At 41.7% G+C, this 27,620-nt stretch overlaps 1 protein-coding gene and 1 non-coding gene across 2 annotated transcripts in view; both read right to left on the reverse strand.

Moving 5' to 3' along the window:
* Positions 1–5,845: 5,845 nt before the first annotated feature.
* The window catches only part of LOC120051491 (netrin receptor UNC5D-like), a 192,758-nt gene continuing 170,983 nt past the window's right edge, over positions 5,846–27,620 (reverse strand). Inside the window, exons 11-17 of the mRNA XM_038998392.1 lie at positions 22,421–22,505; positions 18,243–18,414; positions 14,683–14,910; positions 10,396–10,545; positions 7,444–7,608; positions 6,866–7,044; positions 5,846–6,125 (exon numbers count right to left, since the gene is read on the reverse strand). Coding sequence (XP_038854320.1) covers positions 5,846–6,125; positions 6,866–7,044; positions 7,444–7,608; positions 10,396–10,545; positions 14,683–14,910; positions 18,243–18,414; positions 22,421–22,505 — 1,259 coding nt within the window. The remainder of the gene's footprint in view (positions 6,126–6,865; positions 7,045–7,443; positions 7,609–10,395; positions 10,546–14,682; positions 14,911–18,242; positions 18,415–22,420; positions 22,506–27,620) is intronic.
* LOC120057274 lies at positions 17,769–17,821 on the reverse strand. Its single transcript, XR_005477894.1, has one exon. It is a non-coding gene; the product is annotated as a U7 small nuclear RNA (small nuclear RNA).

Here is a 27,620-nt window from a genome sequence, read left to right on the forward strand (position 1 = left end):
TACATCCACAGGTACACCTCCAATTGACTCAAAAGATATCAATTAGCCTATCAGAAGCTTCTAAAGCCATGACATCATTTTCTGGAACATTCCAAGCTGTTTAAAGGCACTGTTTAAAGTCAACTTAGTGTATGTAAACTTCTGACCCACTGGAACTGTGATACAGTGAATTATAAGTGAAATAATCTGTCTGTAAACAATTGTTAGAAAAATTACTTTTGTCGTGCACAAAGTAGATGTCCTAACCGACTTGCCAAAACTATAGTTTGTCAACAATAAATTTGTGGAGTGGTTGAAAAACGAGTTTTAATGACTCCACCCTAAGTGTATGTAAACTTCCGACTTCAACTGTATATATACATAAATATACACATATTCATATATATATCAAATACAAAAGGTAAAAAACACAGCTAGTATGGACAGTGCATCAAATGCGTTGAATGTTATTCCACATATGCAGTTGTCATACAGTATTGTATGTGTCCAACACAGCCGCTCATTGTATAGAACTTTTTGGTTTTGCTGATATTTTTACCTCTTACCTTAGCAATTTGCTCATGGGGTCAGCAAAACACTAACATGTGAAACATAAGATGCTGGTCATAAACCATTTCTTAAAATCAACATATCATTCTATTCCTTTAATACAGGGGTGTCAAACTCATTCCATGGAGTGGCTACTGTTTGCTGGTTTTTGTTTTTTTCATTTCAATTAAGACCTAGACAACCAGGTGGGGGGAGTTTCTTACTAATTTGTGACCTTAATTCATTAATCAAGTACAAGGGAGGCGCGAAAACCCAGAGACACTCGGTCTTGCGTGAAATGATGCATCCATAGAGCAAGAAAGCCATTGTTCATATAGATCTAACAATCAAAAGACATCTGGACCACTCATGACTGCTGCTATGTTTGCTATAGCTGATGCATTCTGTGGTTCTTGATAAGGATGCAGACTCAAGGGAGTGGCAATGCTCGCTGAGCGACCCATCAAAGATGTCTGCTTGGTTTCTTAGGTTTGGATTGTGCTGGGTCTAGGCTAATTTTGAAGAAGGCAAACACTTCACTCTGGAAATTAGTACACTGAACAAAAATATAAAGACAATATGTAAAGTGTTGGTCCCATGTTTCATGAGCTGAAATAAAAGATCCCAGAAATGTTCCATACACACAACAAGAGTATTATTTATCCTTTGCCAAGATAATCCATCCACCTGACAGGTGTGGCATATCAAGAAGTTAATTAAACAGCATGATCATTAGACAGGTGCACCTTGTGCTGGGGACAATAAAAGACCACTCTAAAATGTGCAGTTTTGTCAAACAACAATGCCACAGATGTCTCAAGTTGAGGGCACGTGCAATTGGCATGCTGAACGCATTACTGTCCACCAGAGCTGTTACCAGAGATTTGAATGTTCATTTCTCTATCACAAGCTGCCTTCAACATAGTTTTAGAGAATTTGGCAGTACGTCCAACCAGCCTCACAACCACAGACCATGTGTAACCAAGCCATAGCAGGACCTCCACATCTGGCATTGTTTGAGACCAGCCACCCGGACAGCTGATGAAACTGTGGATTTTCACAACCGATTAATTTTTGCAAACTGTCAGAAACCTTCTCAGGGAAGCTCATCAGCTTGCTCTGTGTCCTCAACAGGGTCTTGACCTGACTGCAGTTCGGCGTCGCAATCGACTTCAGTGGGCAAATGCTCACCTTTGATGGCCACTGTTACACTGGAGAAGTGTGCTCTTCACGGATGACTCCCGGTTTCAACTGTACCGAGCAGATGGTAGACAGTGTGTATGGCGTAGTGTGGGTGAGCGGTTTGCTGATGTCAACTTTGTGATCAGAGTGCACCATGGTGGCGGTGGGGTTATGGTATGGGCAGGCATAAGCTACGGACAACACACACAATTGTATTTTATCGATGGCAATTTGAATGCAAAAAGATACCGTGACGAGATCCTGAGGCCCATTGTGGTGCTATTCATCCACCGCTATCACCTCATGTTTCAGCATGATAAAGCACAACGCCATGTCGTAAGGATCTGTACACAATTCCTGAAAGCTGAAAATGTCCCAGTTCTTCCATGGCCTGCATACTCACCAGACATATCACCCATTGAGCATGTTTGGGATGCTCTGGATCGAAGTGTACGTCAGCGTGTTCCAGTTCCTTCCAATATCCAGGAATTTCGCACAAACATTGAAGAGGAGTAGGACAACATTCCACAGGCCACAATCAACAGCCTGATCAACTCAACTTTTCCTGTGACCAACAGATGCATATCTGTATTCCCAGTCATCGGAAATCCATAGATTAGGCCCTAATTACTTTATTTTAATTGACTGATATTCTTATATGAACTGTAACTCAGTAAAATCTTACAAATTGGTACATGTTGCGATTATATTTTTGTTCAGTGTAGGTATGTTTAAATGGTCTTGAACTTTGCTCCTCTCCTCTCCTACCAGTTTGGGACATTCAATAGAACTGAGTAGGACCTCACCTTCCTCAGGGGCAGACTTATTCCTATGTGCCCTCCACATGACTAATTAGTGCTGTATTGCACTTCTGCAGTACAGTCTCTTGCAAGCACAGTAACTTCCTGTGTGCCCAGGATTGCATGGTATGCAAGAAGTGGGCAGTCAGGGCACTTTTTCTCAGCTGGTATTAAGATAATCAAAATCTAATTGTATGAGCAGCCACAGTATTCTTTAGAGTTACAGTACAGCCAGAGGATAACTGGGACCAAGCTACTGTAGAATCACGAAGAGACTTGTGGAAGAAAACAACTTGAGCCATATTATATAAGCAAGGAGAAATCAAAAGCATGAAAAGGCATGCATGTCAGATATGTACTCAAACAAAATTACAGTGATGTAGACCTAGTAAAGTGCATATCATGTAGGTAATGAATTATACATTGTGTCAAAGGTGCACAGTAACCTACTCATACTAAATTTGAGACTTTTCAACTGTACATTTATTTCCAAAAGGCTACATATACATTTGCAAATTCTACTGTACATAAAACATCCAAAATGTCCATAATTATATAGATATAACATACCACAAAGCTGCCCTGGTAATACCAAACATATATGTTTAGCACTAGAAAAGCTCTGCAGCCTATTCAATTATATAATCTTAAATACTTTTTGAACTAATACTTTTTTAAATGTATATTGGTATGGTTTTGTTTTGTTGCTTTTTTTCAGCCCCATCTGTACTTTACAACATTCACCATTTACAGTAGTTAAACAAGGCACAAGAATAGTGACATGAAGCCCAAGGCCATGCGTGATGTAAAAAGGAGCATTGTAACCTCTAGCTCTGGTCCACGGGGTTAGTGTGGCATGATAACGCTGAGCCAGCTAATGCCCTGGACCAGAGCTAGGTAACATCCATCCGTGATATAAATCAGGGTGGAGATATAGTTACCAGGGTTGTGTCCTAATTGGCACCCTTTTCACTATATACTGCACTACTTTTCACCAGGGCCCATAGGGCTCTAGTCAAAAGTAGTACACACTATAGGGAATAAAGTACCATTTGGGACACATCCCAGCTCAGGGGACAGTAAATCAGGGGTCCAACAGTAAACTCTTCAGCCAGTGACACAGCAATACTCTAACACAAAGCATAAGTATACAGAGTGTGTGTGTGTGTGTGTGTGTGTGTGTGTGTGTGTGTGTGTGTGTGTGTGTGTGTGTGTGTGTGTGGGTGTATATATATCCATGGTTCAAAGCCCAGTGGCCCCACTTAACATTTACAAACTTAACTTCAACATTTAATAAGTTGGACATGACTCAGCATTGCTGCATTAAATAAAATAGTTACAATTCTGTTTGGTTGTTATGATGTATTGTATTTTACAGACAAATGCTCTTAATGCAACATCAGCCACTGTTTAGCATTACAACAGCACACTTGCTTCCATGTTTTGTACCACTCTTGCTCACATTAGTACAGGGAAGGAGAATTCAACAACTAACAATTAAAAAACAATCATATTCAAAATGTAAAGCTCACTCACTAATCTGTTCTATAGCCAGCTGGGTTGTATAACGATTAACATTCGATTTATCAGTAGAGTATAGCGAATCTGAATAGCAAAGTAGGTTTCACGTACAATGTAACTTCAGCTCTTATGTAATCCTTCATGATGAGAGCGACAAAAACGGTACATGAATCCGGTCATGTAGCATAAACACTCTTCAGCTCAACACTGTATGTTTTGTGTCCCAAATGGAACCCTATTACCTTTAAAGTGCACTATTCAAAAGTAGCGCACTATTGGGAATAGGGTATCATTTGGGACACATCTTGTTGTATATGAAATTGCATATAACAAACTATGTGCCAACAGTGTTGGTAGTTCAGAGGAGACTGCAACAGGTGTACAATCAACAAGTTGAGCGTCTTTCGTAAAATGAGCAACATTTTCAAAAAGTATTCAGATAATTTCAAATCCTTGTTACTATGATCATAATCCTATACCAATGAAAGCAGTGAGTAACTACAAAGGGACATGATCCAAAACCTGTAGATGAGAAATCACACTGAACACATACAACAGAAATATGCATAATAAGAATGACTTTAAAGTATACATCCGCCCTATGAATTACATGAAGAAAAAAAACGATCCATCCTATGAATTACTGTTGCATTCTTTCATTTTTGTTTTAGCTGGATGTCTTTTCTAAACATGTTCAAAACAGTGCCTATTGCTCAGACCAGTAATTCATAATCCCCTGCTTTTCTATGACATTTAAAATGCGTCCCAAATGGCACCATGTTCCCTACATAGTGTACTACTTTTGTTCAGAGTCTTATGGGCTCTCCTTACTTGTACAGTACAACAGGATGTTAAACATGCATGCTTAATGTACCAGAAGGGCTTCCATACCATAACACATTCTATCCACATTGATGTCCTGTGTAGTTGTGAAGTGCTGTGCCTCTGCTGGGAGGCTTGTGTGTAAGAGCTATGCAGCTCTTTGACAGGTGTCAATGGTTGGAAGTGGGTGATAAGATGCAGTGTTACACATGGCACAGTGCCAGGAAATGATGTCTTACAACTCCTCCAGCGTTCTCCTTCTCCCCCTGGGTGGCCAAACCACAACTCGTGCGCGCACACACAAACACATACACACATACAATACTGTAGCCTGACACAAAGACGTTTTCATCATCGTCAGGGGTTTTGCCATTACAGTAAAACTCATGTTATTCAAATCTGTACCTTTCACATGTTTTTCAGAGTGGTTTCTCCCATTTGATACATTATTTGGAATTGATAACCTAGTATTCAAATAGGAATGAATACCATACAGATGTCTTATGGTAAATGGGTGTGATATTGGTTTCTTCCCAAATAGCGGACCCTATTCCCTATTTAGTGCACTACTTTTTACTTTTAGTGCACTACTATTCACTACATAGGAAATGGGGTTCCATTTGGGCACTGAGGATAGTTTCAACCTCTCGGGACGGTGAAGAGCTGTTCCACTCTCTGAAGAGCATTGGTTGGTCCCAACAACCGAATAAGAAAACAAGGGCAACAGAAACTCAATTGAGGGGCAGCCTGCCTTAAGAATGGATTAACTAAGAGGAAAATAATGGAGGGAATAGAACACAGAAAGGCAAAACAGATTTACAGTACATCATCAGAAAAGGGTGGATACAGTATGCACACAGCAATGACAGATTTGATATTTTTTCAGTGGTCATTTTTGCCTGTCTTGTTTTGCACTGTGAACAACAATCTCCATCTTATGCATTACGCTTCTGTTGTTGGGATCTATGTAGAAGAAGAATTCCTCTTATAAGTCAGCCAGTATACTCTGGGACTGAGTTAGCAGTCTCATGATTGGTGAGTTCACCCATTCCACACACTGGGTTGCCTGGGCTACCTGTTCCTAAATGATGCACTAAGTCTGATTCAGGGTCCTCCTGGCTCTTTGCTGCAGTGCTTTTGGAGTGGATCTTGCCAATTTCCTCCAGAGCGCTCGCCAGAGAGTCCAGGTCACCAGTGTCTTGGTGTCGTGCCTCCCACAGGCTCAGTATGACCGCAGAGGGGCTCTGTTGCTTAAGAAAATACGACAGGTTTCTGTAGGGAGAAAAGGGGGGGAAACACTTTTGGTAGACAAAGTGGTCACAGCACACTTAGCAAAGTGAACAACACTGTTGTTTATAGATTTTAGTCTCCTATGAGATACAACTCTGTGTTTCAGCACAGCACTGTTTCCAAATCTCAGCAGGGAGGGACTGACAATGCAGTGCTAGTAAGTGTGTATCTGAGAAATGACATACTAGACGTGATAAGAGATTTCTTGAAATATCAAAGTTAGTAAACTAGTCAACATTTGAGGGGGGAAAAGTCCATGTCACGTTAGGACTGAATATGTACTGTAGGCCTATGATAAACACACTGTAGGCTTATGGGTCGTTTGGGGTAACAACTTGCAATGTGTGTATTACAGTAAGCCATTAGATCCAGTGGAGGGCAGTATTTTACTATAAAACAATGGTTTACCCGTCCCTGCCAAAAGCATCACCCTCTGTGAATGCAGTCATTTGTGTGCCATCAGACTCAATTAAAATCAGCTTAACATGATAAGATATAATATGAGGACAGCTGATTGGGCTCATTTGGAAGCCCAAAAGTCTCAAATACCTTCTGCTGTTTGTTCAAGTAATCATTGAAACATTCAGTGAGACATGATAGACAGTTGGGCTAAATCTCAAATGGCACCCTATTCCCTATTTAGTACCATGGGGCCCTGGTCAAAAGTAGTGCACTACATTGGGAATAGGAGGGTATTTGGTATCACAGCCTTGGACACTCACCTATCTAGATGGAGTTTCTGGGCTAAGAGCTGCCAGTCCTTGCCCTTGGCATTGGCAGTGTCAAAGGTGGCACATATCCTCTGGCGGATGGAGAGGGGGATTTTGAAGGCCTTGGGCCCCGTCTGTGAGGTGACGGTGCAGTCCGTCTGCATAAAAAATGGGACTGACTCCTTCTTGCTCTACAAGGGAAAAACAGAGCCAAAACACAATGTCACAGGAGTCAAGAATAATTAAAAATCTATTTTATTTAACAAAAAGGCTGTTAGGATACACAGGGCCATTAATAAGTCAGCTCTCAATGATAGCGTCTAGCTACCCTCGGGTTTAGAAGGAAGCATAGGATGCATCCCAAATGGCAACCTATTCCCTATATATTTCACTACTTTTGACCAGAGCCCTATGGGCCTTGGTCAAAAGTAGTACACCACAGGGACTAGGGAGAAACAACCACTGCAGACTCCTGAGAACAGGATGTTCAGCTAGTGACAGCAGAGGACACTGACTTCACTAAGGTTAAATAAAGGTTGTGTGGATTGTGGAAGTAAAATGTCTTTCCACACACGGAGAGCCAGGCTCACCTCCGCCACGGACGTATAGACCTGCAGAATCTGCTCATGACCTTTGACCTGGCGCACGCTGATCTTGCAGGAGAGCTGGGTGGTGGTGGGGCTGTTCCTCTCCAGGGAGAAGGCACAGTGCAGCGGCTTCTGATTGCTGCACCACACTTGGGAAAAGGAGAATTCCTGCAGGCAGGCACACAAAGAGAGAATTATGTATGGAAGTAAGCATTTGTACTGGGGGGGTCAAATTCCCACTTAATTCTGATAATTGATGTCGGATCGCGGGCTAAATATTACACACAATATCCGAGACCGAGGGAATGACGAACGGGAAAATTAGTGCCTTTGATGTTTAATACATTTCTGCAGTGGGCACCTCTGTAGGGAAACATCCTTGACCTCCTGCACGCTTCCATCTTCCATCTCTGCATAATAAAGTCACCTGTAAACGAGTCATAGTGATGGGCTGCCTCCCAAATGGCAACCTATCCCCTATATAGTGCACTACTTATCCTCAACGGGATGGGTGTCCCTAAACCGGGACGGTTGTTGCTAACATGCACTAATGTGACTAGAATGACGTTGTGTACAACAGCCAACTTTCCGGGATATAGACATGTCTTATATGGACAGAAAGCTTAAATTCTTGTTACTCTAACTGCATTGTCCAATTAACAGTAGCTATTACAGTGAAAAAATACCATGCTATTGTTTGAGGAGAGTTGACACACAACAAAAAACGTTTATCACGGCAACTGGTTTGATACATTCACCTCTGAAGGTAAATCATGTACTTACATTCAGTAATCTTGCTCTGAGTTGTCATCCTGAGGGTCCCAGAGATAAAATGTAGCATAGTTTTGTTTGATAAAATCAATTTTTATGTTCAAATGTAGGAACTAGGGTCTATAGTTTGACCCCACTGCTGTCCCTGGCTCCACACCCACCCCGCCTGGCCATCTAGATGTGTGAAAGTTAGTGTATAAGCTAATGATCCACCATGTATGACATTCCTGGGAGTGTGTAAACTAAACATTTTTATTACCATAGCATTTTTGTATGTTCTCTATAGTTATGTACTTGAAAATATATCAATTGACCAAACTCCTGGCAGACTTGATACAAAATATTGTGCAGTAATGTAATTTTTCACTGGATCAGTCTGAAACTTTGCACACACACTGCTGCTATCTGGTGGCCAACATCTAAATTACACCTAGACTCCAATCTGAAAGTATGGCCTTTCTCTTGCATTTCAAAGACGATGAAAAAAAAAACTGATGCTTTTTTTGCTTGTATTATCTTTTACCAGATCTAATGTGTTAAATTATCCTACATTTATTTCACATTTGCACAAATGGTATCAAGAATATGCATATCATTGCTTCAGGTCCTGAGCTACAGGCAGTTAGATTTGGGTGTCATTTTAGGCGAAAATTGAAAAAAAGAGTACGATCCCAGTGCACTAGCCATTGGGCTCTGGTCAAATGTAGTGCACTATATAGGGAACAGGGTGCCATTTAATACGTAACCATGGCGATAGGGACACCAGCTAACTGTACAGTAAAAAAAACAGCCTAGTGTGCCTAAAGAGAACTTAAACCCCTTAGCTTTGATCATCCCCGATGTGGGATGGATGTGTCAGATAATGGTGCACAGGGGAATGATGGACGTGGAGAGGCCAGGTACTCTAGCAGTAAAATAAAAAATAAAAAGCTAACTTGATGTATGGTCCAGGCAAGAGCCATTACTCTCCAACTGCCCTTTGAAAGGGGGAGGTTCACAGAGGCAGTCTCCTTCCAAAGATCATCATAAATAAGCCAAGAGGAGGTGTCTGTCTGACGGTCTGTGTGAGACACGCTACCCTACTTCCTCACCCCTCACAGATGTATGGGGGCAATGCAGTGTGCACACACAGTTACCAATAAAGGTAAACAACCTCCTGTAAAAAAGACAGTCTGGTTGTAACCAAACATTTTGTTAACCATTGGCAATTAATAACGCATACAACTTTCTATCAGTGGTATAAAGTACTTAAAAAATACTTTGAAGTACTAATTCAGTAGTTTTTTGGGGTATCTGGTCTTTATTATTTATATTTTTGACAACTGTTACTTTTACTTCACTACATTCCTAAATATTTTTTTTCCTTTTTCGCCATACATTTTCCCTGACACCCAAAAGTACTCATTACATGTTGAATGATTAGCAGGACAGGAAAATGGTTCAATTCATACACTTATCAAGCGAACACATGGTCATCCCTACTGCCTCTGATCTGGCAGACTCACTAAACACAAATGCACCGTATGTAAATTTTGTCTGAGTGTTGGAGTGTACCCCTGGCTATCCATATATTTTTTAAACAATAAAATGGTGCCATTTGCTTTGCTTAATATAAGGAATTTGAAATAATGTATACTTTTACTCTTATTTTAGAAATTACATTTACTTTTGATACTTAAGTATATTTAGAACCAAATACTTTTACTCAAATTGTATTTTACTGGGTGGCTTTCACTTTTACTTGAGTAACTTTCTATTAAGGTATCTATACTTTTACTCAGGTATAACAATTGGGTACTTTTTCCACCACTGCTTTCTATGCTAAGATTTGCAGTTTCTGAAAATCTTTAGTGCTCAACACTTTAGGGTAAGGCAGAACAAGATAATGTCCATATCTGGAAGTACCAAACAGTCTACATTTGTACGCCAAGACTGCTTTAATAATACCTGACAAGTGGTAAAGAGTTTGAAGTTCCATAGCAACAGTTTCTGAAATGATTCAGTGCTAAACGCTTTAGGGTAAGGCAGAAGTCGATAATGTCTTACAGTGTCTAGTTCTGATTAGACTTACACAATTCCTCCTGAAACTTACAACGGACACAAGTCCTGCTGAGACTGAGACTGTCATAACATGTACATCATAATGTCTACATCTCTAAGTAGTTTAAAGTCTAAAACAGTTACCTGACACGTAGTAAAGGGTTTGATGCTCCATAGAAATTGTGGGACATCTTGGATGTAGACCTGGAGGCTGAAGGTGTTCCCTCTGAAAGGCAGCATCTTAGGTTCCTCCAGGAGCTGTCCTCCTCTACTGGTCTCTGTGGCCACCACTCCCTGGAGGGAGTGAGGTACTGGAGAGTCAGTCGGCCAGTTCTCTTTATCACCACAGTTCACTTCTGCTGCCAACCACAAATCCTCACAAAACCTGATAATTTTCTAAAGTCAAGAGAAATTACATGAAATACTAAAAAACAATTCTCATTAGTAGCGAGCTATATTAAATACGGAACCACAATACAAGATTGAAGTTTCAATTGAATGCATTGGATGAGCATGTATCGGCTAACATCCATCCCCCAAATTGTATTTGAAATGATGAAAGTGCTTTTTGATTTGAGGCTGTAAGGTATTCATCTGTCACCATTGTTCTGCTCCTGTGGGACGTTTAATGTATGAGCGGTCTATTCTCAGACATCTCAATCTCAAAGAGAAGTGACAAAAGAAACAGAGGGATGACTAACACCATGCCATGCTGACTGCTTGTGACTGTTTGTGTGCGTTTGTGTTAGGGCTGTGACGGTCATGGAATTTTGGATGACGGTAATTGGCCAGCCAAATGACTGCGGTCTCCGTAATAGCAAATAAATATATATACAGTGAATTCTAGACTTTTGCTACATTTTGTTACGTTACAACCTTATTCTAAAATGTTACAAATATTTTTTCCCCCTCATCAATCTACACTCAATACCCCATAATGACAAAGCAAAAACAGGTTTTTAGACATTTTGCAAAAAACAGAAATACCTTATTTACATAAGTATTCAGACCCTTTGATATGAGACTCGAAATTGAGCTCAGGTGCATCCTGTTTCCATTGATCATCCTTGTGATGTTTCTACAACTTGATTGGAGTCCACCTGTGGTAAATTCAATTGATTGGACATGATTTGGAAAGGCACACACCTGTCTATGTAAGGTCCCACAGTTGACGGTGAATGTCAGAGCAAAAACTATGCCATGATGTTGAAGGAATTGTCAGAGAGCTCTGAGACAGGATAGTGCAGAGGCACAGATCTGGGGAAGGGTACAAAAACATTTCTACAGCATTGAAGGTCCCCAAGAACACAGTGGCCTCTATCATTCTTAAATGGAAGAAGTTTGGAGATCTGGCCACTCGGCCAAACTGAGCGATCTGGGGAGAAGGGCCTTGGTCAGGGAGGTTGACCAAGAATCTGATGGTCACTCTGACAGAGCTCCAGAGTTCCTCTGTGGAGATGAGAGAACCTTCCAGAAGGACAACCATCTCTGCAGCACTCCACCAATCAGGACTTTATGGTGGAGTGGCCAGACGGAATCCACACCTCAGTAAAAGGCGCATGACAGCCCGCTTGGAGTTTGCCAAAAGGCACCTAAAGGACTCAGACCATGAGAAACAAGATTCTCTGGTCTGATGAAACCAAGATTCAACTCGTCACGGTTAAGCATGGTGGTGGAAGCATCATGCTGTGGGGATGTTTTTCAGCGGCAGGGACTGGGAGACTAGTCAGTATCGAGGCAAAGATGAATGGAGCAAAGTACAGGGAGATCCTTGACGAAACCCTGCTCCAGAGCGCTCAGAACCGAAGCACACAACGCAGGAGTGGCTTCGGGACAAGTCTCTGAATGTCCTTGAGTGGCCCAGCCAGAGCCCAGACTTGAACCCAATCGAACACCTCTGGAGAGACCTGAAAATAGCTGTGCAGCAACACTCCCCAGCCAACCTGACAGAGCTTGAGAGGATCTGCAGAGAAGAATGGGAGAAACTCCCCAAATACAGGTGTGCCAAGCTTGCAGCATCATACCCAAGAAGACTCGAGGCTGTAATCGCTGTCAAATATGCTTCAACAAAGTACTGAGTAAAGGGTCTGAATACTTATGTAAATGTGATAGTTTTTTTTTCCTTTGCAAAAATGTAAAAAAAACAGTTTTTGCTTTGTCATTATTGGGTATTGTGTGTAGATTGATGAGGAAGAGAAAAAAATGTAATCAATTTTAGAATAAGGCTGTAACGTCACAAAATGTGGAAAAAGTCAAGAGGTCTGAATACTTTCTGAATGCACTATATAGGGAGACACATTTTCTCCTTTCCTCCCCTCCTGACTGCATGTGCTGCCATAGAAATAGAATCAATAGAATGGGTATCCCCATTCAAGTTAATGATGGCATAAAGGGTGGACTGGCTGCCATTGCGAGTGTACCCATACAGAGAGGAAGAGGGGAAACGAGAGGTTTTCCTCCGCTCAAAATCTGTCCACGAAAATAAGTAAGTATAATTTTTGTATTGAGGTCAATGAGTGTCGAATTTGGTCAACAGAAAAATTATTACTTGCTACGTGAGGCTTATTTGATCGAATAGAAGTTAGGTTGTTGCGAATGCACTTATATATGTGGCATTTCGGCAACTTACCCAAAAACGACTTTATATCGAAGTTGTGCCTGCTGTCATGACATAGATTGAGGACTCATCATGGATATAACGCATTTTAGCATGGATATTACAATTGAGGGCTTCCAAAATGTTTAAGTAGTCAAATGAGTTGGGACTTGTGAGCAAACAGCCAATGAGTTGGGAGAAAACAGCCAATGAAGAACAAGAAAATTGACTATTTTAAAATGGAGATGTCTGTCCATGCTGTCACAGACACTATAATGGCACAGACAAGCATTTCGCTACACTCACAATAACATCTGCTAACCATGTGTATGTGACCAATAAAATTAGATTTGATTTGATACAAAGATTAGTCCTCTATTTATCTTGGCCTGTTCTTCATACGCATATCTGCGCTCTCATTTGCTAGAATGGTCCCACCTGATCTCACCTCCTCCCGCCTCCCTTACGTCTTTGAGGACATATATTTCCATTGTTAGAGCGATCACTTGACTATCTTGTCAATCTAATAGAACATCTTTGACCCATAGGATCAAAGCAGGAAGTACAGTACAAGCAGGAAGTAAAAGCAGGAAGTGTACCCATCAATATGTGCTGTGATTTGTTGATTCAACTCAACTGACATTACAAAAAAATACATTCCATTACATGAGCCACATCAGTTTTCATTTGAATGAACATTTAATCCTATCCGATCAGATAACCTGTTCTGCAAGACAAAACTTTTCTATTAAAATCAAATTTAAAATCCATGAAATAATTTTTAGGATACATCATGGCCATTTTCTTTGACCTTTTGAGAAATGACACCCTTTCAATGCTACATTTCCTCTTCCCCTGCATTAATATCAGCATTGCTTGAGCAAATGGTATTCTTCTGTAATTCTGTAATCTGTATTCCCTATGCAGACTAGGTTGTGTGCTAGCCCCATCCTCACATTGTATGGCAACTGAAGCCAGAGGAAGAGCTACATTTGGGTACATTTTGCACTGAAATGACATCCTTAATATTATTATCAGGAGCATCCTATTGATCTAAGTCTAGGATATGACCGGTGATTGACTCTGTCCGTCTATAGCCAGAACTTGAACAACATGAAGCAGAGTGAGTGTGATTGTAGCCGACAGAGGCCCAGAGGACAGAGGGGGCTGGCATCTGCTCGGCAGGCTGCGCTGGGGACGGATTCATAAACCAAATCCAAAAAGCATTTTAAACCCAGCTGTCAGTGACTTCTGGTAAATCACAGGAACACAAGCAGGGGCTGAGTCACTCCTGAGGCCTATTCTGTTCTGATCGCTTCTGTTCTGCTTTATGTCTCTTGAGTGAACTGAGGCAGTTGATTTCCCTGATGCTAGATGATGAGATATCAATACAGACATTCACATGCTTTATTGAATTATATGACCGAATGATTGGAAGGCTAACCCGTAAATATCAATGTTTGTGAGGGACTTGATTCTCTTCTATCATCTGCCGCCTAAGCACTGCCATCAATACTGCGATTCAGATGATTGCCCAAGAGCAAACTGCAATCAATGAAAATAATGAACCAAGCAAAGGAAAACAACGTGTGCGTATGTATTATGCAACCACCAGGAAATACACCTATTATTCAACAGTATTTCTTACATTCCACTACTGACAAACAGGCATTGCATGACAAAAACGGATGAGAATGACCTAATCTCAAATTGACCCCGAATAGCTCTACCTTGGAAAATCACCATATTGCTTATACCAATCAAATCCTCTCAGATCTCCAGAAATGCATAGGGCATATGGGTCGATTTATGGTGCAGAGCCCCTTCCTGCTTACCTGAAAGGCGTATGGCGTGTCGTCCACACAGTACACTCGGAGGCTGTAGTCCATGGGTGTGGCCCCCATGCTGCCAAACACTGCTAGCTTCAGCCTCTTCACGGCTGCCTGAGTGAGTGGTTCACCAACCAGGGCGTAGGAGCCAGGCTGGTCCAGCAGCAGGTGGCAGCTACTGGAGTCCATCAGGCAGTAACAGAATGTTGACTCATCCTCTACTGACATCACTTCCTGTGACGGGGAACACAGAACACAGGCCGGTTGGCAACAGAGGATGATAAGACAATTGCATGAAGCATCATTACATTTGATTACATTGAGAAGAAATACGAGAAGAAATACTATAATTATGCAATTGTGCAATTTGTGGATGTGTATTTGATCAGCATCTTTTATAGTGTTGTGTCATCATGGGAGCATTTAAATGTTTGGTTCAATGAATATAATTGAAGTGCTTTTTTAAACAGGAATAATATCTGCTAATACGTAGTTTCCGAGGTAGATGAGATGGTAACATCTCAGAACACAGATCAGTCATCATGAACAACAGCAGTAGGTGGGAAACCCCTTTTATTATTTTAAACTACAATAATGGAATCAGTCGTTTTATCATTCCAGCCAGCTACCATAATTATATCCCACATTATCTCTCTCTAAAACAGCTGTGTTCACTTCAAATAAAAATCCCCGCGAGCAAATTGGAGACATACAAAGCTATATCATTTACACAAATGAGAAGTAATGAAGGGCCAAGGAAGGCGTGATGGTTAGTAGCTACCAATTTTGCTGTCTCTTGTTATTGCGTGTTGAACCTTTGGTCGCAGAGTCGGTTAATGAGATGCAAGGCTTAGCTACAGTATGTCAATTACACCTGTACCATCCTCAGCTAGAATGACCTCCAGGGAGTCTGCAGGGTATGAAATCTGCAGCGGTGCATGTTGTATATCCAAGAGAGATTATAGACTTTGTCCCAAATGGCACCATAGGGCTCTGGTCAAAAGTAGTGCACTATATGTGAATAGCTATTTGGGATATACCCATAGAAAAGGGCAAGAGACAAAAATGGTGTATATGAACGGTGGGGTCAGGAGGCAGCCCGTAATTGAGACTAAGATCCCTGCCACCCATTCCCATTGTTTCCTTGCCTGGGGTAAGCAAGCCAGTGATACACGCAAGGACTGCAAGGACTGCAACCTCTTGTATAGTTAATTGCCTTACATAGGGCACACAGCCCACTTCCATTGGTTGTAACAACATTATATAGGACAGAGTGGGTGCAGGAGCAAATCCAGAGGCTGCTAATATTCTAAATAACAATCCTGTTTTAATCACTGACACCACATAGCATAACAGCCTGGGGCAGAACTACAATATTCATTATTCTGACCCCCTGTTCAGTCTGCCAAAACGTGGTCAGATGTACAATTATATTACTACCTGCCTGGAAATGCTCTTAATTATTTTCTGTTACACTTGCTTTGTTCAAAAACACATTTTTATGAACAAATAATTCTAAGTGAGGGAGGGCATTGCCTATGTACAATACGTTATAGATTGTAGAAAGCTCTTTTTTAGACAACAAAATAATATTAGACATTCCTAAAGCGAATAGTACACACTGGGAGAAAAAAAAACAAGAATGCTGAAATATCTCAACTAAGCCTACTACTAGCAACTTTGCACGAGAAAAAACAAACACTATGGCTTTAGGGTGTAGTCCATAGTATCTTAACAACGGTGTTGAGAAATACAAAAGGTAACAAACCAAGGTCTAACAATTACTGAAAAAGCCAGTGAGTGGCAGGTAGGCTGATTCACGTGTCTGTTTAGTGAAACATGTCCTGAGAAGTGGGAGGTGTTTAGAAAGCAGGGCAGGCAGTGGCAGCATCACAAATGGCACCCTATTCCCTAATAGTGCACTACTTTTGACCAGGGCCCATAGTTAAAAAATAGTGCACTACATAGGGAAAAGGGTGCCATTTGGGACACATCCGGTGAGTCCAGGTCAGATGGGAGGCCATTTCCATGACTCTTCCCCTGATTGCCTCACGTCCACACCCATTTCAGTGTGTCCATCCAGAATCCACCAATCGATACTTCCGATGTCTAACGGGCCCTTTTGCCCTGTCGTTACCCCGTCTGTCTGACACAAGCAATGTGTTTTCTCTGCTATTACATGCTGTAATTGTTTTGTTTTTTCTCCAGCGCTCTCAACGTTATTCCCCTCAGGCAGGCTGTTGTTCCCCTCAAGCAGGCTGTTGGATCCACAGTGACCGTAAGCCTTGTGTGAGTCACAAATGGCACCCTTGTGAGTCACAAATGGCACCCTATTCCCTATTAAAGTGCAGTACTTTTGACCAGATCCCTATGGGCCCTGGTCAAAAGTAGTGCACTACGTAGGAATTGAGTGCAGTTTGGGACGCATCCTTTAGCAATGCCCTGCTCCACAGCCTATGCTCTCAATAGCCTTTTCACACTTTAGACACACACATCTCAACAGGCACATCACAAAAAGGCTCGCTGGAACATTGTCCCTCCCAAAAGAGAGATACATTTTGTACAGAGGTCAGGAAATGAAAAGAAACTGATGGAACAAACTGTGTTGAGGTGTCAAGGGAAAATACAACCTCTATCTGGGAATATCTTTGACCAGTTAAAAACACACTGCCCCCAGGGTTATAGAAGAAAAAATAAACAATAACATAGGGCCTGCCCACATGAAAAAATACTATAGTGTATACTATGGTAGGAATACTATGGTATTCACTGTAGTGTTTTTTCAGACTTTACTGTAGTGTCTGAAGTGTGAAAAGGCTATTGAGGACAAAGGGTGTGGAGCAGGGCATTGCTCAAGGAAGCATCCAAAATGGCACTCAATTCATACATATGGGCCCTGGTCAAAAGTAGTGCACTTTTTAGGGAATAGTATACTGTAGTATTTAGTGTAGTGTTTTTGCGGACTGTAGTACAGTATTCTGTAGTATTTCCTGTACAGTATACTACAGTCTGCAAAAACACTAGTGTTTTTGGGGACATTACTGTAGTATTTCCCAAACAGTTTTTGTTTTATTATCTTTTACTTAAAACTGGGGGGCTTTCTCCTAGAGGAAACCTACTGGAGAAATACTAAAAGAGCACATTTTCGGATAGTTCAGTTTCTGCTCCTTCTATAACCTGTAGGGAAAACAATATATGGTCTATACTTGGCATGTAGGTTTCTCATTTAAAGGTGGCACAAATTGCGGTATGGGGGAGGGGGATGGGCAGGGTATATGCAAATGAAATACAGAAGTATTTACTATCGTAAAAAACATGTTTTGCATACATTTCTGTATTATTTAATAGTGTTTTTTGTCGATAATACTAGTATTTACTATAGTATTCTACAGTATACTACACACTTATATACTAAGTACTACACATGATCAAGGTAGTATTCTATAGTAAACTGTAGTATTTTCTTATGTGGGTGGACTCGGTCCTTGACTAAAAAATGAAATCTGTGTCTGAGTAACTGGCCCAGAGAACACAGAGTTGTTTATGGTTAAAGGGGCTTCTCTTACCTCCCAACTGTTGTCCTGTGTTTTCCTCTTCAGTTGGATGTTCCAGTTCTCAGTGTCAACCTCTGCACAGTGAGCTATCGTCATAGCAACAGGACTGGAGAGGTCTAGGCCTCGAGGACCATAGGTGACCTCTGGTCCTAGTAGGATCTCACAGCCTTCCCCTGTCTGGAAACTGAAAAACACCAATTGTCGTTGGTTCATTCTGAAAAGACGCTATTCAACTAACTGTAGCTACAGGTATAATGTATTTGATAAAATGTGGTCAAATATTTAATGGGGAGGGGGGGGGGGGGCTCCCGGGTGGCGCAGTGGTCTAAGGCACTGCATCATAGCTGTGCCACCAGAGATTCTGGGATCGAGCTCAGGCTCTGCCGCAGCCGGCCGCGAGGCTCATGGGGCGACGCACAATTGGCCCAGCGTCGTCCGGGTTAGGGAGGGTTTGGCCGGCAGGGATATCCTTGTCTCATCGCGCACTAGTGACACCTGTGGCGGGCCGGGGGCAGTGCACACTGACCAGGTCACTAGGTGTACGGTGTTTCCTCCGACACATTGGTGCGGCTGGCTTCCGGGTTGGATGTGCGTTGTGTCAAGAAGCAGTGCGGCTTGGTTGGGTTGTGTTCCGGCGGACGCATGGCTCTCGACCTTCACCTCTCCCGAGTCCGTACGGGAGTTGCAGCGATGAGACAAGACAGTAACTACTACCAATTGGATACCATGAAATTGGGGAGAAAAAGGGAATAAATAATAAAATTAAAAACATTAAAAAAATAAAATAATAATAATAATAAAAAAATGTATATATATATATTTAATGGGTTTGCAAATTCAAGGTACTACTAAACGAACATCGCATTACATTATAAGACTAAAAACAATTGAAATGCTAACTCTACATAATCGACTTAAGACATTAATCTATTCCCCATATAAAACAGGGACATATTTTAGATCATGTATGTTAAGGGCTTGAGTGTGGACCAATAATAGTCTTATAAAGGGATCTGTGTGCCGGTCGGTCGCTGATGAATTTGCATATTCATCAGCCTTGTGTTTATCATCTTGGAGTCATTATCTTTCCATCGCTCCTTGTGGTGGTGCTGCATGAAATGAAAGCAATTAATAAAGAAAAACGAATGAGGGCGGTGGACAGTCATGCAAATTCACAAACAGCATAAAGACACAGAGAGCAGCCTGCAGGTGTTTGGTTCCCGGATTCCCTGCTAGAGACAGAGTCATAAAGTCAGAATATGATTTACCTTAAAAATGGATGGCGTATTCATTAAAAAAGGGCTGACAATAAATAGCATCTTCAGGTTGTGTTGCCAGGAGGGGTAGGAAGGGTAGGCGGTGGTTTGAAAAGGCCAAGGAAGATCAAGGCAGTGCAGCGAAACGCCTTCGCAAAGCTCTCTAAGCTCATATCAGTCATCAAAGATCTGAGAACTGTGAATTGTCAAGATTTCCTCCACTGAATAAAATCTGGTTTAGGCTATATCCAGATCCTTGAGTGATTGAGTGAGAGAGTGAGGTGGAAAGTTCACCGCGTCAAGATACAGTGTGACTTTAAACAAATAACCCAAGGCATAAACAATGACAGAAATAATATTGTGGCAGATGAAAACTTAATTATTTCAGTAAGATTGCCACATACAGTACCAGTCAGATGTTTGGACACACCTACTCATGCAAGGGTTGTTCTTTATTTGTACTACATTTATTTGTTTCTACATTGTAGAATAATAGCAAAGACATCACAACTATGAAATAACACATATGGAATCATGTAGTAACCAAAAAAAGTAATTTAACAAATCAAATATATTTTTTAGCCACCTATTACAGTACCTTGATGACAGCTTTGGAGGTGTGTCCAAACTTTTGAATGGTAATGTATATTGTACTCTAGTGTGGATTGCCCAACAATGCTTAAGATCTTTCATGATTCACTTTTCACAGTCAATGTATACGGTACAATACAGACTCCTTTCAGACTTCCCAAACATTTTCAACATCTGAACCAGTCAGTACATCTATTGATAAAACATCATATATATGATAAGCATTTCATTGACTTGCAGTTATAGTACAGTACACGATTGTGAATACGCTAGTAAAATACACTAATAAATAGCAATAAAATATGTCGTTGCATATTCAGTGCTGATGATGATTATTTCTATTCATTTAACCTTCACCTCACACAGTTAACCTGTACCTTTTTTATACAGATGAGAGCTCACTGCTCACGTCAATCACCATGCTGTTTTAATAGCAGCCCTGGCTGGTTTTTGAATGGTCCAGCGAGAGTTCTGATGATCCTTTAGTCAACAACGAAGAGCCTGATCACACATTCAACGGCAAGAGTAGCTAAGCAAGGAACAGATTAGCTGGACTTTAAGTAGCTGCCTACCACTTATGACTGAGAGGAGTCTAGAAGCAGCAGCACCTAAAAGAAGAAGTGCCTCTGGCTCTTATCCTGGCTGAGTCCCAAATGGTACCCTTTTCTGTTTATAGTGCACTACTTTTGACCAGGGCCCATAAGGCTCTGGTCAAAAGTAGTTTGCTATATAGGGAATGGGGTGCCATTTGGGACGGACCCCTCTCTTTTTCAATTCCACTTGTCATCATCATGAAGGGTCCTGTACCAACGTACGGCTCGGCTTCCTCCCTGGCCCTAGATGAGGTGCATTATTCAAAGTGACTGATGACTCACTCTTCAGGGACTGGGGAGCCATGCAAAGTGGCATATTGGGGCACGACGCCACAGAGAGAGCAGAGGCAGCATGGGGCTTAATAAATGCACACATTAACATGCTCCATTAGCTTCACCTTTATTTGCTTGTACTCTCCTACCTGCCTGTCCAACTGGGTTTTTGTCCATTTTTTTAAAGCGACGCATGTTATGGGCAGAGACTGGGGACATTCATCACATTGGTACCTAAGAGTGAAAGCTGTACATTATGGACTACAATTGGCTGCACATACCAAGCTATGATTTAATGTTTCATCTATCCCTTTTAGCCTCTCTCTTTCTCTAATAAAGAAATGTAGACAGTTAAATTAAACGAACATTTACATTACTAAATGACATCTTTGAAGTAATGGTTTACTCATGAGCTCAAGAGAACGAGGGATACTAAGATATAAACTGGACAACAATACTTTCTCCCTGTGGCATTCAAAATGAATGCTATGTTGAAACCATTACAATAGTTCCTGCCAGAGACCGTCAGTGACATCCCACCTGCAGATCGAATGGACAAATGACCCGAGGGGGCTTAGGAGAGCTCACAAATCTTCCCCAAATGGCACTCTATTCGCTATATACAGTAATGAGACGACTTTTGTCCAGAGTCTTATGGGTCTTGGTCAAAAGTAGTACACCATAAAGGGAATGGGGGCACAGCCACAGTCTGTCCCTGTGGGGTGTTATTGAGGCTAACTAGAAGGTACAGTGGCCGGGCGGGGGAGCCATGTCATCCTCAAGTGGGTGAGATGTATTGCACAGCCCGGCCATGACCGCATTCCCACTCCATCTTGGCAGAGCCAAGGAGAAAACACCTGGCATCCAGAAATTCAGTAAAGAACATTTCAAATTTAGGTCTTTAAATTCACTTCCCAAGATGTTGTAGGAATGTGGGTGTGCAAAACAGGTGGCTCAAGCTTTAAAATTCACTTCCCAAGTTGTTGTAGGAATGTGGGTGTACAAAACAGGTGGCTCTAGCTTTGAAATACAAACAGATCTTTTTTTTTTTAGACCACCACCAACTCAAACTCAACACATCAACACTTTACCTCCTTGAAGTAAGCTAGACTAAATGAATCAAGACTACATTGGCAATAAACCCACATTGCTCCACATGAGCTGCACTTTCTTTGTTGCACATGAGAGATCAACGCTGGAATATCACCTGCGAGGTTACAGTGGAAATGATCAGCCTGATCTTGCCACCTAAATGATTCGTGTGGAGGGGTGCTAGATAATCTGTGGTGCTCGCTGGGTCCATCTGCCAGAGACCTCCGTATTTATAAAGTTTTTAACTCATGAGGTTAAAACAGGTGAGGAAGGGTGAACAAGTAGCATTGTTCAACTGATAAAGAATGGTAAGGCTTGATGACGAAAGATGAGGAAGTAGAGAGCGACTGACATACAGATAGATGGTCAGGAGATCTGCTCTCACCTGGACTCTCCCTGATTTATCACCATGTACATCTCCCAGGAAGTGTCCTCAGTGATCGCACCATGGGGAACCAGCAGGCTGACTCCTGCAAGACACAACAACAGAGTCAACAACAATAACAACAACAACAAAACACTAAAGATATCTTTGAGATGCCTGTATATACTGTAGTTGAGCAGAACATGGATTCCTTCTATACTGAACAAAAATATAAACGGAACATGCAACAATTACAAAACGTTATTAAGTTACAGTTCATTTAAGGAAATCATTCAATTGAAAGAAGGAAATGAGGCCCTAATCTATGGATTTCACATGACTGCGTGGGAGTGCAGCCATGGGTGGGCCTGGGAGGGCACTTGAGAGAAAGAACCAGCCACTGGGGAGCCAGGGCCCTGCCAATCAGAATTCGTTTTTTCCCCACAAAAGGGCTTTATTACAGACAGAAATACTCTTCCGTTTCATCAGCTATACAGGTGGCTGGTCTCAGACGATCCCGCAGATGAAGAAGCCGGATGTGGAAGTCCTGGACTGCCATGGTTACACATTGTATGCGGTTATGAGGCCGGTTGGATGCCAAATTCTCTAAAACAATGTTGGAGGTGGCTTATGGGAGAGAAATGAACATTCAATTCTCTGGCAACAGCTCTGGTGGACATTCCTGCAGTCAGCATGCCAATTACACACTCCCTCAAAACTTGAGACATCTGTGGCATTGTGCTGTATGACAAAACAGCACATTTTAGTGGCCTTTCATTGTCCACAGCACAAGGTGCACTTGTGTAATGATCATGCTGTTTAATCAGCTTCTTGATATGGCACACTTGTCAGGTGGATTGATTATATTGGCAGTATAAGCAAATTTGTGCACACATTTTGAGAGAAATAAGCTTTTCGTGCTTATGGAAAATTTCTGGGCTCTTTTATTTCAGCTCATGAAACACGGGACCAACACTTTACATGTGCCTTTCTAAAGTATTCTGACCCTGTATTCTGTATTCTGTATTTCTTCAGATTTTACTGTGTTACAAAGTGGGATTAAAATGGATTTAATGGTCATGTTTTGTCAAGAATCTATAAATAAAATTAACATCCTTATTTTTTTTAAATAAATCAATTCCAAACTAAAATATACTGTAGTTGTCGCATAAGTATTCACCCCCTTCATTAAGGCAAGCCTACTTAGTTTAGAAGTAAACATTAGCTAAGCAAATCACATAAATTACATGGGGTTGACATGATTTTTGAATGACGAACCCTTCCTCTGTCCCCCAAACATAAAACATCTGTAAGGTCCCTCAGTCAAGTATTGAATTTTAAGCACAGATTTAACTACAAAGACCAGGAAGTTTTTTAGAAAGCCTCAAAGAAGGGCAGTGATTGGTAGATGTGTAACAATAACAAATCAGGCATTAAATATCTCTTTAAGCATGGTCAAGTAAATAATTATGCTGTGGATTATGCATTAAACCACCCAGGCCTCCTGAGTGGCTCAGCAGTTTAAGGCACTGCAGCGCAGTGCTTGAGGCGTCCCTACAGATCCGGGTTTGATCCCAGGCTGTGTCACTACCATCTGTGACCGGGAGTCCCATAGGGCGGTGCACAATTTGCCCACCGTCGTCCGGGTTAGCGGAGGGTTAGGCTGCGGGGGACTTTACTTGGCTCATCGCGCTCTAGCGACTCCTTTGTGGCGGGTCGGGCGCCTGCAGGCTGCTTCGGTCGTCAGTTGAACGGTGTGGCTGGCTTCCGGGTTAAGCGGGCGGGTGTTAAGAAGTGCGGTTTGGCGGGTCATATTTCAGAGGATGAATGACTCGACCTTCGCCTCTCCCGAGCCCGTTGGGGAGTTGCAGCGATGAGACAAGATCGTAATTGGATCGCAAATGGATATCACAAAATACATCCCAGACACATCAAAGACACAGTCGTCCTTCTGAACTGAGCTGTAGGACAGGAATGAAACTGCTCAGGGATGTTACCTCGAGGCCATTGGTGATTTTAAAGGGTTCAATGGCTGTGAAAACTGAGGATGGATCAAAATGATTGTAGTGACTCACAATAATGACCTAAATGACAGAGTGAAAAGAAGAATATAAATAAATATACAGAATAAAAATATTCCAAAATGAAAAAAGGCACTAAAGGAATACTGAAAAAAAAAAAACGCAGCAAGTGAATACAATTTTGGCCTAAATGCAAAGCCTTATGTTTAGGGCAAATCCCAAACAACCCATCACCGAGTAACTGCCTCCTTATTTTCAAGCATGGTGGTGGCTGCATCATGGTATGGGTATGCTTGACATCAGCAAATACTTGGGAGTTTTTCAGGATAAAAAGAAACGGGATGGAGCTAAGCACAGGCAAAATAAGAGGAAAACCTGCTTCAGTCTGCTTTACACCAGAGACTGGGACAGGAATTCACCTTTCAGCAGGACAACAACCTAAGGCCAAATCTACAGTGCCTTCTGAAAGTATTCAGACCCCTTGACTTTTTCCACATTTTGTTACGTTACAGCCTTATTCTAAAATGGGTTATATAGCACCCAATAATGACAAAGAGAAAACAGGTTTTTAGAAATTTTTGCAAATGTTTTAAAAATAATAACAGAAATATCATATTGACATAAGTATTCAGACCCGTTGCTATGAGACTCAAAATTGAGCTCAGGTGCTTCCTGTTTACATTGATCATACTTGAGATGTTTCTACAACTTGATTGGAGTCCCCCTGTGGCAAATTCAATTGATTGGACATGATTTGGAATGGCAAACACCTGTCTATATAAGTTCCCACAGTTGACAGTGCATGTCAGAAAAAAAAACAAGCCATGAGGTTGAAGGAATTGTCCGTAGCGCTCCGAGACAGGAATGTGTCGAGATCCCAATGAAGATGCATTGAAGATGCATTGAAGATCCCCAAGAACACAGTGGCCTCAATCATTCTTAAATGGAAGAAGTTTGGAACCACCAAGAGCAATCAGGGGAGAAGGGCCTTGGTCAGGGAGGTGATGGTCACTCTGAATCCGATGACACTTTGAGTTCTAATTCCTCTGTGGAGATGGGAGAACCTTCCAGAAGGACACCCATCTCTGCAGATCTCCACCAATCAGGTCTTTATGGTAGAGTGGCCAGACGGAAGCCACTCCTCAGTAAAAGGCACATGACAGTCCGCTTAGAGTTTGCCAAATGTCACCTAAAGACTCTCAGACCATGAGAAACAAGATTATCTGGTCTGATGAAAACAAGATTGAACTCTTTGCCTGAATGCCAAGCGTCACATCTGGAGTAAACCTGGCACCATCCCTATGGTGAAGCGTGGTGGTGGCCCCATCATGCTGTGGGGATGTTTTTCAGCAGCAGGGACTTGGAGACTAGTCAGGATCGAGGCAAAGATGAACGGAGAAAGGTACAGAGACATCATTGATGAAAACCCGCTCCAGAGCACTCAGAACCTCAGACTGAGGCAAAGGTTCAGCTTCCAACAGGACAACGACCCTAATAACACAGCCAAGACAACTCTGAATGTCCTTGAGTGGCCCAGCTAGAGCCCGGACTCAAACCCGATCGAACATCTCTGGAGAGACCTGAAAATAGCTGTGCAGCAACGCTCCCCATCCAACCTGACAGAGCTTGAGAGGATCTGCAAAGAAAAATGGGAGGAACTCCCCAAATACAGGTGTGTCAAGCTTGTAACATCATACCAAAGAAGACTTGATGCTGTAATCACTGTCAAAGGTGCTTCAACAAAGTACTGAGTAAAGGGTCTGAATACTTATGTAAATGTCATATTTAAGGTTTTAAATGTTTTATAAATTAGCAAACATTTCTAAAAACCTGTTTTCATTATGGGGTATTGTGTGTAGATTGATGAGGAAAAAACACAAATTAATACATTTTACAATAAGGGTGTAACGTAACAAAATGTTGAAAAAGTCAAGGGGTCTGAATACTTTCCGAGGGCACTGTACACTGGAGTTGCTTACCAAGAAGACAGTGAATGTTCCTGAGTGGCCACATTACAGTTTTGACTTAAATCTGCTGCAAATCTATCCCCAACATCTTGAAAGAGCTTGAATAATGGGCAAATATTGCATCATCCAGGTGGGCAAAGCTCTTAGAGGCTTACCCAATAAGACTCACAGCTGTAATCGATGCCAAAGGTGTTTCTAAAATGTATCCACTCAGGGAGCTGAATACTTATGTAACGACTATATTTAATTTTTTTTTTAATTAATAAAAACATATATATATCACATTTTTCTTACACTTTGACAGACTATTTTGTGTAGAGTGTTGGGGAAAAAATACAATGAATCCCACATTGTAACACAATAAAATGTGAAGAAATCCAAGGGGTTTGAATACTTTTGCAAGGTACTGTATATCTGTGACTGTGTTGACCTGTACTGGTGAAATACTTAAGTGCAGGACTAGACATTCAATATTGCGTATGAGCACAACCACACAGCTTCATAGCAGCATTCATATATTGGAAGCAATACCATTTACCTTTTACAATGCCTAAAAACCCTGTCTGAAACCTTACAAAGGGTTAGTGGGAGACTGGGGTATAGCAGCTGTATAGGATATTCAATATCTGCCTGTCTATAAACAGCAATGGAAGTGTTTCGTCATCCCCCTGTCTGTCATCTCCCCTCTTGCAAATCAACCAGTTAGCGTTCATTAAACCAACACCTGCCACCCTGTCAGATGTTTCACTGGGGATGGCTGTGCAGGAGCCTTCCAGGACCTCTTAAATCCCCAGAGTGACAGGGAACAACATCCTTAGCCCAGAGGATTATGCTCACACCACCAAAGTTTGATCATCATCAGTTTACGTCCCACAGGACTGAATGATGTCTGAGATTGTATTGAACGTTGTCCGTCTGTGTGTGTGCATACATGTTCATGTGTGTTTACACTTTTGCTTGAGTGTGTAGGACATGTATTCATCCTGAAAGAAGAGACTGGCAGTTAGCCAAGTGTTGGCCATGTATGGCTGTCCGTTCAGCATCGTTAAAGACATTGTAGATGTGAGAGTGGTCCATTTGACCGCTGTGACTCTCTCCACTCACACACAACCATCAGACTGAAGGAGCCTGATTTCCCTGTGCCTCTCCATCAGTGCCTCTCCAACAAAGCCGAGGGTCCTACACACACCAGGGACCGGGAGAGAGATGTCAAAGCTACAGTTCACATGGAAC

Source organism: Salvelinus namaycush, chromosome 1 (assembly GCF_016432855.1).
Source record: "Salvelinus namaycush isolate Seneca chromosome 1, SaNama_1.0, whole genome shotgun sequence".
Taxonomy (NCBI): Eukaryota; Metazoa; Chordata; class Actinopteri; order Salmoniformes; family Salmonidae; genus Salvelinus; species Salvelinus namaycush.